We start from the raw sequence: 11,958 nt of genomic DNA on the forward strand, positions 1-11,958 counted from the left end.
AACAATATTGAATGATATGAATATTTTCAGACATTGTATTTGACAATCTCACACTAAAGTGTTTTTCCAAGACAATGGATTCAATACACTGAAACTACAATCACTACAATCCTAGTGGTTGGTGTTTTGGTTGCAATGGCCTCCCCTTTCTGCAATATAATAGTTTTGCACCGCGTTATGTTTTGGCAATTCTTAAAAATTAAAAGTAATTTTTACTCTCACAGACAAAAGGAAAGTTAAACTAAACCCTGAACATTTAAGTATGAGCCACAGACACAGCAACACTTATCTTAGCAATGTTTATTTATATAAACACAGCATACATTCTGTAAAGATAAAGTATCCAATATGAATTTTCAGCCTATAGGCAGCATTGACTGCTGACTGATTCAGAAGTCGTGTAACACTATGAAAGAATAAATACAAATTATTTCAACTGTACAATCTGTTTCTATGAATTGTGTCCAACATATCTTTCAATTCCTCAAACCAGAACTATAAAACAAAATGAAAATATTTGGATCAATATTGAGAATGTGTTTGTTGTCATCAGAGCAGAGCTGAGTACTTTTATTGCATCTATGGCTTTGATTGAAGGAGGTGGATTGTATAGAGAGGAATATTGACACGTGTCTCTGGTTTCAGTAGTTTAAACTTGAGCCGCCTCCTCATCATCTTTTACCTGTAAGGGGAAAAAAAATATTTATATATATATATATATATATATATATATATATATATATATATATATATATATATAAAAATATATATTTATATATATATATATATATATATATATATATATATATATATATATATATATATATATATATTTTAGACAAAAAATTTAGAATAGTTTATTCATTTACTGCATTTAATATTTTGTCTCCTGTACTGTATCCATAACAAATCTCAGTAAATGTTTAGTATGAGGCTTTTTTTAAACAAAAAGTTTGCTCAAATAATACATTATCTGACACACAAGTGATCTGAACAAAATTAGCCTTTTTTCTGATTATTTATTTAAAAAGAAAGCCATTATTCCCCTGCTGAAATGTCATCTGGATCTCTGGATCTCGATTTTATCCATTTCCATACATCACCACTGAAATGGAGATGTAAGGAAATCTGGTGAAAACATCACCAGATGTTTTCTTTCTCAAAACTTGGTAATAAGGACTTCATTATTAGCGGTCTATTTGCTCATATTGACAAAGGCAGCTCAATGCCACAGCCTTGATATTTTTTTTAGGGAGAAGAAATTACTCAGAATGGCAAACTGAGTTTTTCATTTTCCCAAAACAAAGCATCATTCTTAAAAGACCCACTGGAGTAACTAGATGAAGCACAGTAATTTCAGTAATTTTAACAAAACAGTGTCCAAGAAATAAATAAATAAATAAATAAATAAATAAATCATAACCAACAAAACGTGCAAACCTCTTCAACTGCCTCAACCTCAGGTATGTAAAACTGCAGCATGTTTTGGATTCCATTCTTTAGAGTAACAATGGAACTGGGACAACTGGTACAGGCGCCCTGCAGCTTCAGTTTAACAATCCCATCGTCAAATCCCCGATACAGAACGTCGCCTCCGTCCTCCTGCACTGTTGGCCTGCAGGGTGAGAGCATCTACAAACGTGAAACAGCGACAAACCACAGAAACGGACGCCCCGAAAAGCATCTACAGAACCCACTACCTTATTCGTGTATCCAGCAACTCTTTGATCATAGCAACTACTTCATCATCATCCTCTGATGGTGCTGGAAAAGAGCAGAAACGATAATCATTTGCCACTTGGGAAAAAAAAAAAACAAAAAAAGAAAAAAACATCTCATCCTACAGGTTGAGTAGACTGAAATCCAGACCTGTGTCTGCACTTGGCTTGCTGTCTTCATTCACAATTGGAAGCCCAGAAGTATAGAAGTCCATAATAGCCGCATAAACGTCGGGTCTAATTACTTTCCATTCCACCGTTTCATCGGACTAAGCAAATAAATTGAGAAAGAGAAATCAAGTTATTTAAAGTAATGATGTTGCATTGTGGTACAATAAATTATTCAAATACAATCTAAAGCTTAAGTACACCCGTCATAAGTACGACTGTTGAATAAATCGGGGCTTTTCATGATGCGTCTTAAAATTTCACCTCCTCCCAATGCTTTTTCGTAACCTTCAACCTACTTACATCAATCTGTTTTTTTATTTTAACCACACATCATATTTAAAAAGGCTGAGTTGATTAAAAAAAAAAAAAAAAAAAAACTGGTCAGTTTTCTGGTACTGACCCAACTGTTAGGCATAATCTGCTGATTTTTTTTTTTTTAATGAAAATGAGGTTCTGACCATTTCAGAAGCTTAATGTTAATCTGCTTTAGACATCCCTGAACCAGTCTGGAATTATACAATTATATACATTGGAATTATAATTCATGATGCGTTTATTTAAAGTTTGGACAGGTGCTGAATGCTACACTGAAATTCACCTTTGTGATTGTGATAAAATCAGGGCCCAGGAACACACTCTTAACTCCATCGATCCTAAACAACTGTCTGAAGAAAACAAGAATTTGAGAAGTATAAATATATAACACAAGTTCATATATTTTTATGCACACAACAATCATCCAACATTTTAAAAGAAATGTATGCCCATCTTATTATTTGGAATAAAAGCAGCACAATTAAATCAAACTTAAAGGGAACAGCCAGCTGCAACATCAAGGACATCTGGAGGCTTATGGAGAAGTCAAAAGAACCTGAGGGTTTTTTTTCTTTAACTTTTTTCAGAACGGAGGCTTTTGGTTCCCACGCTGTCGATATTAGGGTGCAGGGGGGAGATAAGCACAGGCAGTTTTTTAAAATATAAACCTACCTAATAAATAAAGTGAAGGATTTATTCTATCAAGTGTGCTTATTGCCCCATCTGTGCTTTAGTAAACAATATTCTGAGAACATTTTATGAAGAAGTTCTAAACCTGGCTAATGGTGAGCAGAATGCATCACGGGGACCAGCAAAATTCATGGTCCCCTCCTCTAAAACTGTCTGCCCAGGCAGAAACTTCAGACTGTTGGGATTTGGTGTGTCCTGTGTCTGCACAAACATGGTCCTTCCTGAAAAGAGACAAAACACAAAGAGCAGAAATGTAGTTTGAGATGCGAAACATTCACAGTGATGTGAATGTGAATGTGACTTATATGTACACATGTAAGATTTTCTCACAGTGCGTGATCAGCACAGTCAATATTGTATCAGCATCCAGGTTAAATGAACAACAGAAAAAAAGAGAAAGAACACAAACCAGGAACCAGCCAGACTGCGTTTTGTGGCCATCTGTTGGAGACTCCAGTGGCTTTTGAGGGCCAATAGATTCTACTGCTCTGACAGCCACTGCTGGCCAGTCTGAAATTTTAGATAAACACATTGAAACACACATGTGAGCATATAAACCCTAATATTAAACAATGTATTCCGGATTGGGAATGTAATAACAGTTACAGATATCGTAAATTACAGCTGACAGACTGAGATCCGGACTCAAGATTGAAATTTAGGGGCAAATTCAAATTAATTAAGAAGAAAATGTCTCTTGCTAGTAAATTACTCCATGCCTAACCGCAAGTATCTGAAGAATGCGATTATAATTCATTCCCAGATTGAAATGAGATCGGATTTGATAAAATATTATCGCTGGATAATCCATCCATCCATCTTCTTACACGCTTCTCCCTAGTGACTTCGTCATGGGTGCTGGTGTCTATCTGCAACGGTCAACAGGCAAAGTACACCCTGGATAGATCGTCAGTTCATCGCAGGACCGCTGGATATTTTTCATTATCAATGATAGTACTTAATGATAATTATTAAATTGTGGCCACAAGTTATTAAGCCGTGCCCAAGTCGTTCCCACGAGTTGTTAGGTCGTGGCTATGAGTTCCTGAAGCGTCTCCACGAATTAAACAAGTCGTGGTCAATATTTTTATTTTTTCTCCGATGTCACCAGACGTTCTCCGTAGACTATGAATAAAATAATGTCTTTTATATTCTTATTCTTATGGTGAAACAAAAGTCTTTCTTTTAGAGTGTGTCTAGTAGAGGTGGCTGCGTCACTCCATGTTTAACCAGCAAGTTGTCCTCAGCGCTTCTTCACACACCGAAAAAAAAATAATTTAACAGAAAACATGAGAGAGCAACGCCTGCATCCAGTTAACCAACAAATATACTCACGGTCGCAAAAATCTTGCTGAAACACCCAACAACCTCCCGACCTGTGCATAAGTCGCCATGTTTGTTTTCATTAACTAAGGAGGACGGAAGTAGTAGTCCTAAGAGGGGGAAGTGACGTATTATTATGTGCGTGTGCTAAATTTCTCCCCCCGATACAGTCGCCAGCTTGGTAACTGAAAACGCAGTTTTAACAGAGGTTCAAAAATAATACTCAGACAGCGTGGAAATGCCGTGTGGCAAAAATTTCAGACGGAGAAGGGACTCGTCCGACGACGAGGACGAAGATAATGGGACTACAGAAGAAGTTAGGTAAGTACTTTAAAGACAGATTAAAATACAGTTGAAGCTAACGCTGCGTTAGCTAACATAGCAAGCTGTGCATTAGCAATGAGGAACTGTAGTTTATGGATGTAAGTGATTTTTAATAAGCTGTTTAACTAGTGAGATCACATTATATATTTTCAGATCGAAAGTAGAAGAGGCAAAAGAGCTTCAGAGCTTGAGGAAACGACAGAGCGGAGTCAGGTAATGCGATTTTATCTGAAAAGAAGACTTTGAAACTTTGAGGAACAGTCCAGCCCTTTTTGTCCTCAGATCAGGTAAGATGCTGTGCGGTGGCTCTTAAGCACCCACTTCAACCAGAGTTCATGCCATGTGAATCTCAGCAAAGCTTTTGAAGGGGTGTCCTTCTCAAAACTGGAGTTTCTTACCCCGGTTGCTTGTGCAGTTTTTTCTTTCACTCAGCTTTCCATTTTTACACTTTATACAGCACTCTGTGAACAGCCAGCTTCTTTAGCCATAATCATTTGTGGCTTATCCTCCTTGTAGAGGATGCCTGTGACTGTCTGCTGGACAACAGTCGTGTCAGCAGTCTTTCTTATAATTGAACGTTTAAAATATATCAATCTGTCTAAAAAAGCTACATTTGAGTTTTGAACTGGTTTATTTATAAACTCGGGGAATATATTGAGGAAAGACTTGCATGTAAAAATGATTATAGATGAGTAACTCTACATTTTTATCATTTATACAGTATAACTGCCTTATTGGTTGGAGAGAAACTCCCACCAGAAGCTGAAATAGACGTAAGTCATGTCAATAAACCCGTATCTTTGTGTTAGTGGAGAGCTTGCTTTAACTTCTGTTTGTTAAACTGAACATTTCTGACAGAATGACCCATTCAAGCTGAAGACTGGAGGGGTTGTAGACATGAAGAAAGTGAAAGACAGGAACAGAGACATGTAAGTGAATGGAGGTTGGTGCTGTGCATATAAAGTGGTTTGATTTCACAGTTAAATATGCCATCTGTTAAATAATGTGACCGATCCAATTACAGGACGGAAGATGAGACAGACCTGAACCTTGGCACATCATTCTCAGCGGAAACGAACAGAAGAGATGAGGATGCAGACATGTACGTATTAGAATTAATTTATATACACATAAATAAATGCTTACATTATTCAGTATTTTAAAAAAACAAAACAATGAAGCTGTTTAAAAAGCAACCAATAGTTTATTTTAATGGCTGATTGGGTCTTATTTTCTAGAATTAAACTTTGAATCAATTTCCAAATCATTTAGAATATCTCTAGATGTCAGTGGATCTGATGAATAGATACTTGAATACATTTGATTCAGTCAGATCAGATGCAACCAGAGGATTTCTCTGAGGTTCCCAAACAATTTGTAGGTATGACATTAAATGTGGCATATCACTGATCAAGCAAGGCACTGGCTTCATGTTTATGTCTTCTTAGGATGAAATATATCGAGACCGAGTTAAAAAAGAAGAAGGGCTTGGTGGAGGCTGAGGAGCAGAAAGTAAAGGTGAAAAATGCAGAGGACCACCTGTACGAGCTGCCAGAGAGTATCAGGGTCAACTCTGCCAAGAAGACCGAAGAGATGTTGTCCAATCAGATGCTGAGCGGGATCCCTGAAGTTGATCTTGGCATTGAGTACGTTCAGACCATTCGTTAATAATCCTGCTCAGGTTGTATCAGAGGAAACCTTTCAAGAACATTCTGCAGTTAGTCACTTCCTTTTAACGCTAAAATCTTCTTTTATATTTCTTTCTCAGTGCAAAGATAAAAAACATCATCCAGACAGAAGAAGCAAAAGCCAAACTCCTGGCAGAGCAAAGGAACAAAAAGAAAGACCAGGGCACTTCTTTTGTCCCCACAAACATTGCTGTAAACTACGTCCAACACAACCGCTGTGAGTTCGTTTCCACGTGCTGTGGTGTTCAAAACCCAGGCGATTAGCTGCTTGTGGAGGAACTGAATGGTTTTTATTTATTTCCTCTCAGTCTACCATGAGGATGTGAACGCACCACAGAGGCACCACAGGCACAAAGAAGAACCCAAAGCTAGACCGCTGCGGGTGGGCGATACAGAGAAACCTGGTCCAGAAGGTATGAGACGTCGGCCACGTCCTGTCAAACCCTCTGCTGTGTAGCAGGAAAACTGTAATAGTCTAAATGACGCTTTCTCTGTTGATCCACAGCTCCGTCACCACCCAACCACCGCAAACGTCCAAACAACGAAAAAGCCACAGATGACTACCACTATGAGAAGTTTAAGAAGATGAATCGAAGATATTAGCACGGAAATACACAACATGTCGTCTTTCCTTGACACTGAGGCATAATGACAGCTCCTGGATTTGGTTACCTACAGAGTAATGATGGCAGTACATCGACAGTGTTTTACCTTGTAATTATTGTAAAAAGCATATGTGGTCTGTTAGGCATGTAACGTTCTGTGCTGTCCCATTAAATTAGGCTCTTCACAGATTTAAAAACTATTTCAATACTTTTTAATAAAAGTGCTCTATTATCCAATATTTCACCGTTTTAACTTTTAAAATATTTGGTTGTTTTTGAGGTAAATAAAACTATAATGTTTGCAGCATTAGAATTGTAATCTACTTGCTCTGATGCAATATTTGTTTGAATATATTTCCACCCAGTGTCATGGATTTGTATTCATTCTGATGTGGCTCTTCAGCAGTCCATGATAAACACCATGTACATATTTACAGTGGCTGTGACAATGAAGAATAAAAGTGGGAGGGGGGGATTTGTAATGTTACAGGGAACATTATAACTGCAATTATGTTTTATTTATATGCATTCCTAATTTTTAATCGTCCATTCAGGTAGTTCTGTGGATTAGGCTGTGCCATTTTCAACAATGAAACGATTTTTACACATTTCTATGCATTGTCGTTTGCTAGTATTAAACATTGGTGCTTTTATTTATTGGTGAAAAATTGCATCTGTCAGATGTAAATCTGATGCTTTGGATCACATCTACTGCACTCAATCACTTTTAATGTTGGTGGCAGCAGCAGAGTAGATTATCCATTGCTGCGTAACTCTGCTAAATCCTAACAGTTTCAGCTTATTTATTTTCTAGTATTCACTTTTATTATTAAATTTCAGCTATGGCTCTCCCTATGAAAATATTCAGGTAAAAAATAAAAGCAGAAACAGCATGTTCTTTAATGTGATCCGATTAGTTTAACAGAGGAAAAAACAAGTTTCACAATATCAATCCAGGGATAAACAAATGTATATAGAATATTAATTAAAAATGTGACACACCAATCAGCTAACTAATAGAATTGGCCACAGTTTCCTTGGTTATGAGATTAACAAAAACATCTTTCCTTTCCTGATTTGTGCATCAATAAAATAAAAAACCAAACAAACTATATACATATAAACAGCTTAGAGGTGTTTATATTTTTGGGCCAGATGGATCCACTCCAGTTGGGCTTATCTGGAGAGGCCCAACTTCAAGGATCTCTCCAATATATTCCATTTACTTCAGTGTAATTTTCAGTGTTGTCTGAAGTAATCGTTTCATAAAAAAATTGAACCGATATCAGGAGGAATGTTGGTGTCAAAACTCACATTTTTGGATAACTGGACCTCCCAGATCATTTTGTTCAGTGCGCTTCATTTCCCCGTGCTTTTCCAGTAAACCGTAAACTGAATTCCATAAAACAAAACTAAACACTATTTTCTATAGTTATATTGGTAAAATCTAAACCACTAGTGTCCAGATTTAGCAGAAATATCCCTGCTTCCCCCCGCCCCTCATGGTTTCTCCGTGACGGTCGTCCCGTGTCCATTGACGTGATGTTGGGCGTTTGCCTCCTGCGACGGCGTCCTGTCGGCCTCCTCTCTGTCGTCTTGGGTCGAGCTGGAGCTGCTGTCCGGAGAGGCCCAACTGTCCCGCCGGCGGTAGGCCTCGCAGAGAGGCAGGTCAGTGCTGTTCCACTGACTGTAGCTTTGCAGCAGAGCAGAAACCCGTATTTGGAGGCAAAGAGTCAGCGCAGCGCAGAAAGAGAGGAGCAGACGAGAGCAGCAGGTCAGAATAAACGCACCCATACAAATAGCAAAGCAACATGAAAGCACAGAATCGTTAGAAGCAAAAGCACAGAAAAAAATAAATACCGAATAGCTTTTGATTGGATTTACAACTTGATTTAAGATGAGCAAAAGGATGAAATTAGTTGCTATTTAAGACAGCAGTACAAGGACAGCGAGAAAGTTAGGTCCACATCAACCATGCTCCAGAGATATTTTTTTTTGTGTACTCTTCAAAAGGAAAATACAAAATAAAAAAACAAAGAAACTGCTTGAGCGTTTTGTCTCCGCTTTATTTCTCAATCATTTTAAGTCCTCTGAACCGCTTACATGGTTACAGACTGATTGGGTGGACACTACAAACGTTGGCACTTAATTGTCTTTATCAAAACACATCTACATAAAAAAAACAAAAAAAAACAAAAAAACACTAGGTTTAGATTCAACCTAATTGTTTAAGTTAAAGCCAGTCTGGGTTCAACAGTACAAATAATTAATGAATTCTAGCACAGACTATTTTTCATTTGTTTCAAGAAAAAATATTCTTATATTGCTTTAGTTCTTCTAATATCTTTTCCAACTTCATATAAAACTTTGTGTTGCTTCCAACAATTCAATGAGTAAAACAGATTTAATTTTTAATTATAGATTTTTTTTTTTTTTACAATTTCAATACTTATCTCTGCCATGAAAGTTAAAATGTCTCATAAATCCATTGGATCCTGAGGACAGTTCAAAGTTCGGATAAAAATAAAAACAGCAGTAAATACAGTGGCTTGCAAAGCTATTCATGACCCTTGCACATTTCAATGTTGCAACCAAAAAAATAGCACATTTCATTTAAGGTTTTATGTGATAAAGTAGTGAAGTGAATGAAAAATGATGCATGGTATCCCTAAATAAAATAAAGTGGCACCAACCGCCAAACCTGTTTTAGTTCAATCCATCAGCCAAAACTGAAAAAAATAAATAAATAAATACCCCAACATTTTTTCTCCAAATGGTAAAACTGTGTGAGCCAGGAAACTAACAAACCGTCTAACATTGTGAAATATGGTGGTGGCAGCATTATGCTTTGGGGATGCTTTTCTTCTGCAGGGCTGCAAAAGCTGCTCATAGTTGAAGGGAAGTGGAATGGAGCTAAATAAAGGGCAATGGTTGAAAAAAACAAAAAAAAACAAAACATGTTTGCACCTGCAAAAGACTTTAGGCTCAAGTGGCGGTTCAACTTCAGCTACAATGCAAGTGTTCAGAACGAAACATCCTGAGACCTTATAATAGCTCTGTCCAACTACTTCCATCAACCTCCATTTAGAGTTAATCATCATACCAACAGTTAAATTGAAAATTGATCTTCTGACACTGTTTAAAAATGCATGGCATAATGTCCAGATTTTTATTTACAAAATATTATTAAAGACATGCATAATTTTTCCTCCACTTCTTTTCATTTTGTGCTGCTTTAAGCTGGCTGGATCACACAAAATCACAATAAATTAAAAGAGGTTTTTGGTTCCAATGTGATAAAATGTGACAATATTTACAGAGTATGAATACTTTAGCAAAGCATTTTTGACATCAATCTCTTTGGTTTATAGAAGGTACCACCAGAAGAATGTGCGATGAACATTAAACAGATGTGTGTCACAAACATGATGACCAGCAGACTGAGAACTGGATATGCAGGTGAAATTGATATGTAGTGTTTGCCCCTTTAAGGTCCTTACTTTGAGATAAAAAAAAAAAACACAAGGCACTTGATTAACAGCATCGTGAAGACAAATGTAAATATGACCTTTAGCTGAGATGTGTGTGGATGTTGCGGATGATCTGTCTGGAGACCCTTTAAACCGGGTTAAAAGCTGAGACAGTACACAATGGGATGACACAGGAGCGGCAGGATGGGGCGGATCTGAGCCTATTTGTACCTGGAGGAGTAATACTCTTCCTCTAGCTCATAGAGGTCCACGGCAATCTCATCTCGGAGCGACGTCAGCTTCTTGTCACACTCGTCTTGCAGCGCACGGAGCTGCTGGTTCTGCTGACTGATGGCATCGTTCACCGAGGGAAAGTCATTCAGGATCAGGAACTGTTTCAGATCGGACACCAGTTTCATCAGGGACTCGCCGGCACGAACCTGGTGCAGCAAAACAGAATGAAAACTGTCTTAAAAGAAAGAAAAAGAAAAAAAAAACTACATGGCCAATCCTTTAAGGTTTATTTTCTGGAGACAAAGTTTTCTGTACATGTATTGGTTGTGGATTTGTAAATTCACATCGTAACCAACTATTCTTCGTTTCAGAAAATAACATTTTGACCTGTTTTGTATTTTTCTTATATGCTTTCAAAAATGTTATTTTTGAAATGTTACATGTAATGAATGTTGCTGTGATTTCTATGCGGAGCCTTTTGGGAACACCAGCGAACTGGATGAAATTGGTGAATTTATTTATATTCACTTCTTTTGCATTTACTAGCAACTTGTGACAAAGTGCCTTGCAAAGGTATGAACAACTCTAGAACACTTTCGCGCTTAATTCTTTTAGTTTATGCAGGAAGCAGAATGTTTAGTACCAATGACGCTTTGCGTCTCACTTACGATGTTTGCAGCTCTGACGTGCATCTCATAGTGGTCTTGCTCCGCTTGAGTGGGTCGCGATACCTGAGTCTCATCCTCTATCTGGACAAAAATAAGAGGAGGAGGTGGAAACTGTGAGAGCGATGCTGTGAACTCTGAGCAGATTTTACTGCTGGGGGAAAAACATGTTAAGAGTGAGAAACCAGAGAGCTGCCTTTGCAGTTTTGACGATTTCCGTGAAGTTGTCCATGATGGACTTGATGTCGTCTTTGAGCCTCTTGTTGTAGTTCTGCAGCAGAGTCTCCTTGCTCTGAGGGAGCACTCTCTGGTTAGCCATGATGCTCAGCAGGACCAGCTCCGTCTGTTTACGTTCACACACGGAGAAATAAGTCAGCGGAACAAATATAGACCGAAAGCATTCAGCCTCGAACAGAAAAGGCGCGTTTTCACTAAACAAAACCACATGACATTAACACAGAGCTTTTGTTTTCTACGATTTAGTACGAATATTTATTTATACGAGAGCCAACTGCAGATATTACTTACTTCTTTAATGCATTCTCAGAAGCAGCATTGTTTCATTAAAAATCCAGTTTGTTGCTCCTCGTCTTCTTCTTGAAGCTGTTTGGCAATTCACATCCGGTATGTTTATGTATATTAGCGCCCTCTAGAGGAAAGTCAGGCGAAGTTCTACCCTTTAGAAAGTGTCTAGTAGTTCGTCTAAGTTGAAGTTTGCTTAAAATTAAAGCGCATTATAAGTAGACCAAACTGCC

At 37.7% G+C, this 11,958-nt stretch overlaps 3 protein-coding genes across 4 annotated transcripts; 1 reads left to right on the forward strand and 2 right to left on the reverse strand.

The window, feature by feature from the left end:
* Positions 1–285: 285 nt before the first annotated feature.
* nfu1 (NFU1 iron-sulfur cluster scaffold homolog (S. cerevisiae)) lies at positions 286–4,348 on the reverse strand. Its single transcript, XM_014982291.2, has 8 exons — positions 4,230–4,348; positions 3,304–3,404; positions 2,980–3,115; positions 2,488–2,554; positions 1,870–1,987; positions 1,701–1,764; positions 1,441–1,615; positions 286–682 (listed from the first exon to the last, which is right to left on the reverse strand). Exons 1-8 carry the CDS (start codon positions 4,298–4,300, stop codon positions 650–652), a joined length of 765 nt encoding a protein of 254 aa, XP_014837777.2. The 5' UTR covers positions 4,301–4,348; the 3' UTR covers positions 286–649.
* Positions 4,349–4,352: 4 nt separating this feature from the next.
* cunh9orf78 (chromosome unknown C9orf78 homolog) lies at positions 4,353–7,442 on the forward strand. Its single transcript, XM_014982290.2, has 9 exons — positions 4,353–4,538; positions 4,695–4,754; positions 5,263–5,314; positions 5,400–5,470; positions 5,566–5,643; positions 5,990–6,187; positions 6,310–6,446; positions 6,538–6,642; positions 6,735–7,442. The coding sequence occupies exons 1-9, from the start codon at positions 4,456–4,458 to the stop codon at positions 6,830–6,832; spliced, it is 882 nt and encodes a 293-aa protein (XP_014837776.1). The 5' UTR covers positions 4,353–4,455; the 3' UTR covers positions 6,833–7,442.
* A 268-nt stretch (positions 7,443–7,710) lies between these two features.
* On the reverse strand, positions 7,711–11,842 carry med22 (mediator complex subunit 22). Of its 2 annotated transcripts, none has more exons than XM_014982294.2 (5): positions 11,732–11,842; positions 11,400–11,546; positions 11,207–11,287; positions 10,536–10,744; positions 7,711–8,521 (listed from the first exon to the last, which is right to left on the reverse strand). In XM_014982294.2, exons 2-5 carry the CDS (start codon positions 11,520–11,522, stop codon positions 8,335–8,337), a joined length of 600 nt encoding a protein of 199 aa, XP_014837780.2. In that variant the 5' UTR covers positions 11,523–11,546; positions 11,732–11,842; the 3' UTR covers positions 7,711–8,334. The 2 variants fall into 2 exon arrangements, with proteins under 2 accessions (XP_014837780.2, XP_014837778.2); XM_014982292.2 differs by having other exon boundaries at positions 7,711–8,527.
* Between the last annotated feature and the right edge of the window lie 116 nt (positions 11,843–11,958).

This window comes from Poecilia mexicana, unplaced genomic scaffold (genome assembly GCF_051168715.1).
Source record: "Poecilia mexicana isolate PSO_F unplaced genomic scaffold, ASM5116871v1 scaffold_9, whole genome shotgun sequence".
Lineage (NCBI taxonomy): Eukaryota > Metazoa > Chordata > Actinopteri > Cyprinodontiformes > Poeciliidae > Poecilia > Poecilia mexicana.

Coding starts and splice junctions, on each gene's coding strand:
- nfu1 (XM_014982291.2), bottom strand. CDS start 4,300: ATGAAAACAAACATGGCGACTTATGCACAGGTCGGGAGGTTGTTGGGT. Junction 1,988..2,487: donor ATTTTATCACAATCACAAAG/GTGAATTTCAGT, acceptor TTATTTGCTTAG/TCCGATGAAACGGTGGAATG. Junction 1,765..1,869: donor CAAGCCAAGTGCAGACACAG/GTCTGGATTTCA, acceptor GCTCTTTTCCAG/CACCATCAGAGGATGATGAT.
- cunh9orf78 (XM_014982290.2), top strand. CDS start 4,456: ATGCCGTGTGGCAAAAATTTCAGACGGAGAAGGGACTCGTCCGACGAC. Junction 5,315..5,399: donor CACCAGAAGCTGAAATAGAC/GTAAGTCATGTC, acceptor CATTTCTGACAG/AATGACCCATTCAAGCTGAA. Junction 6,447..6,537: donor CTACGTCCAACACAACCGCT/GTGAGTTCGTTT, acceptor ATTTCCTCTCAG/TCTACCATGAGGATGTGAAC.
- med22 (XM_014982292.2), bottom strand. CDS start 11,522: ATGGCTAACCAGAGAGTGCTCCCTCAGAGCAAGGAGACTCTGCTGCAG. Junction 11,288..11,399: donor AAATCGTCAAAACTGCAAAG/GCAGCTCTCTGG, acceptor ATTTTTGTCCAG/ATAGAGGATGAGACTCAGGT. Junction 8,528..10,535: donor GAAGAGTATTACTCCTCCAG/GTACAAATAGGC, acceptor TCTGCTGCAAAG/CTACAGTCAGTGGAACAGCA.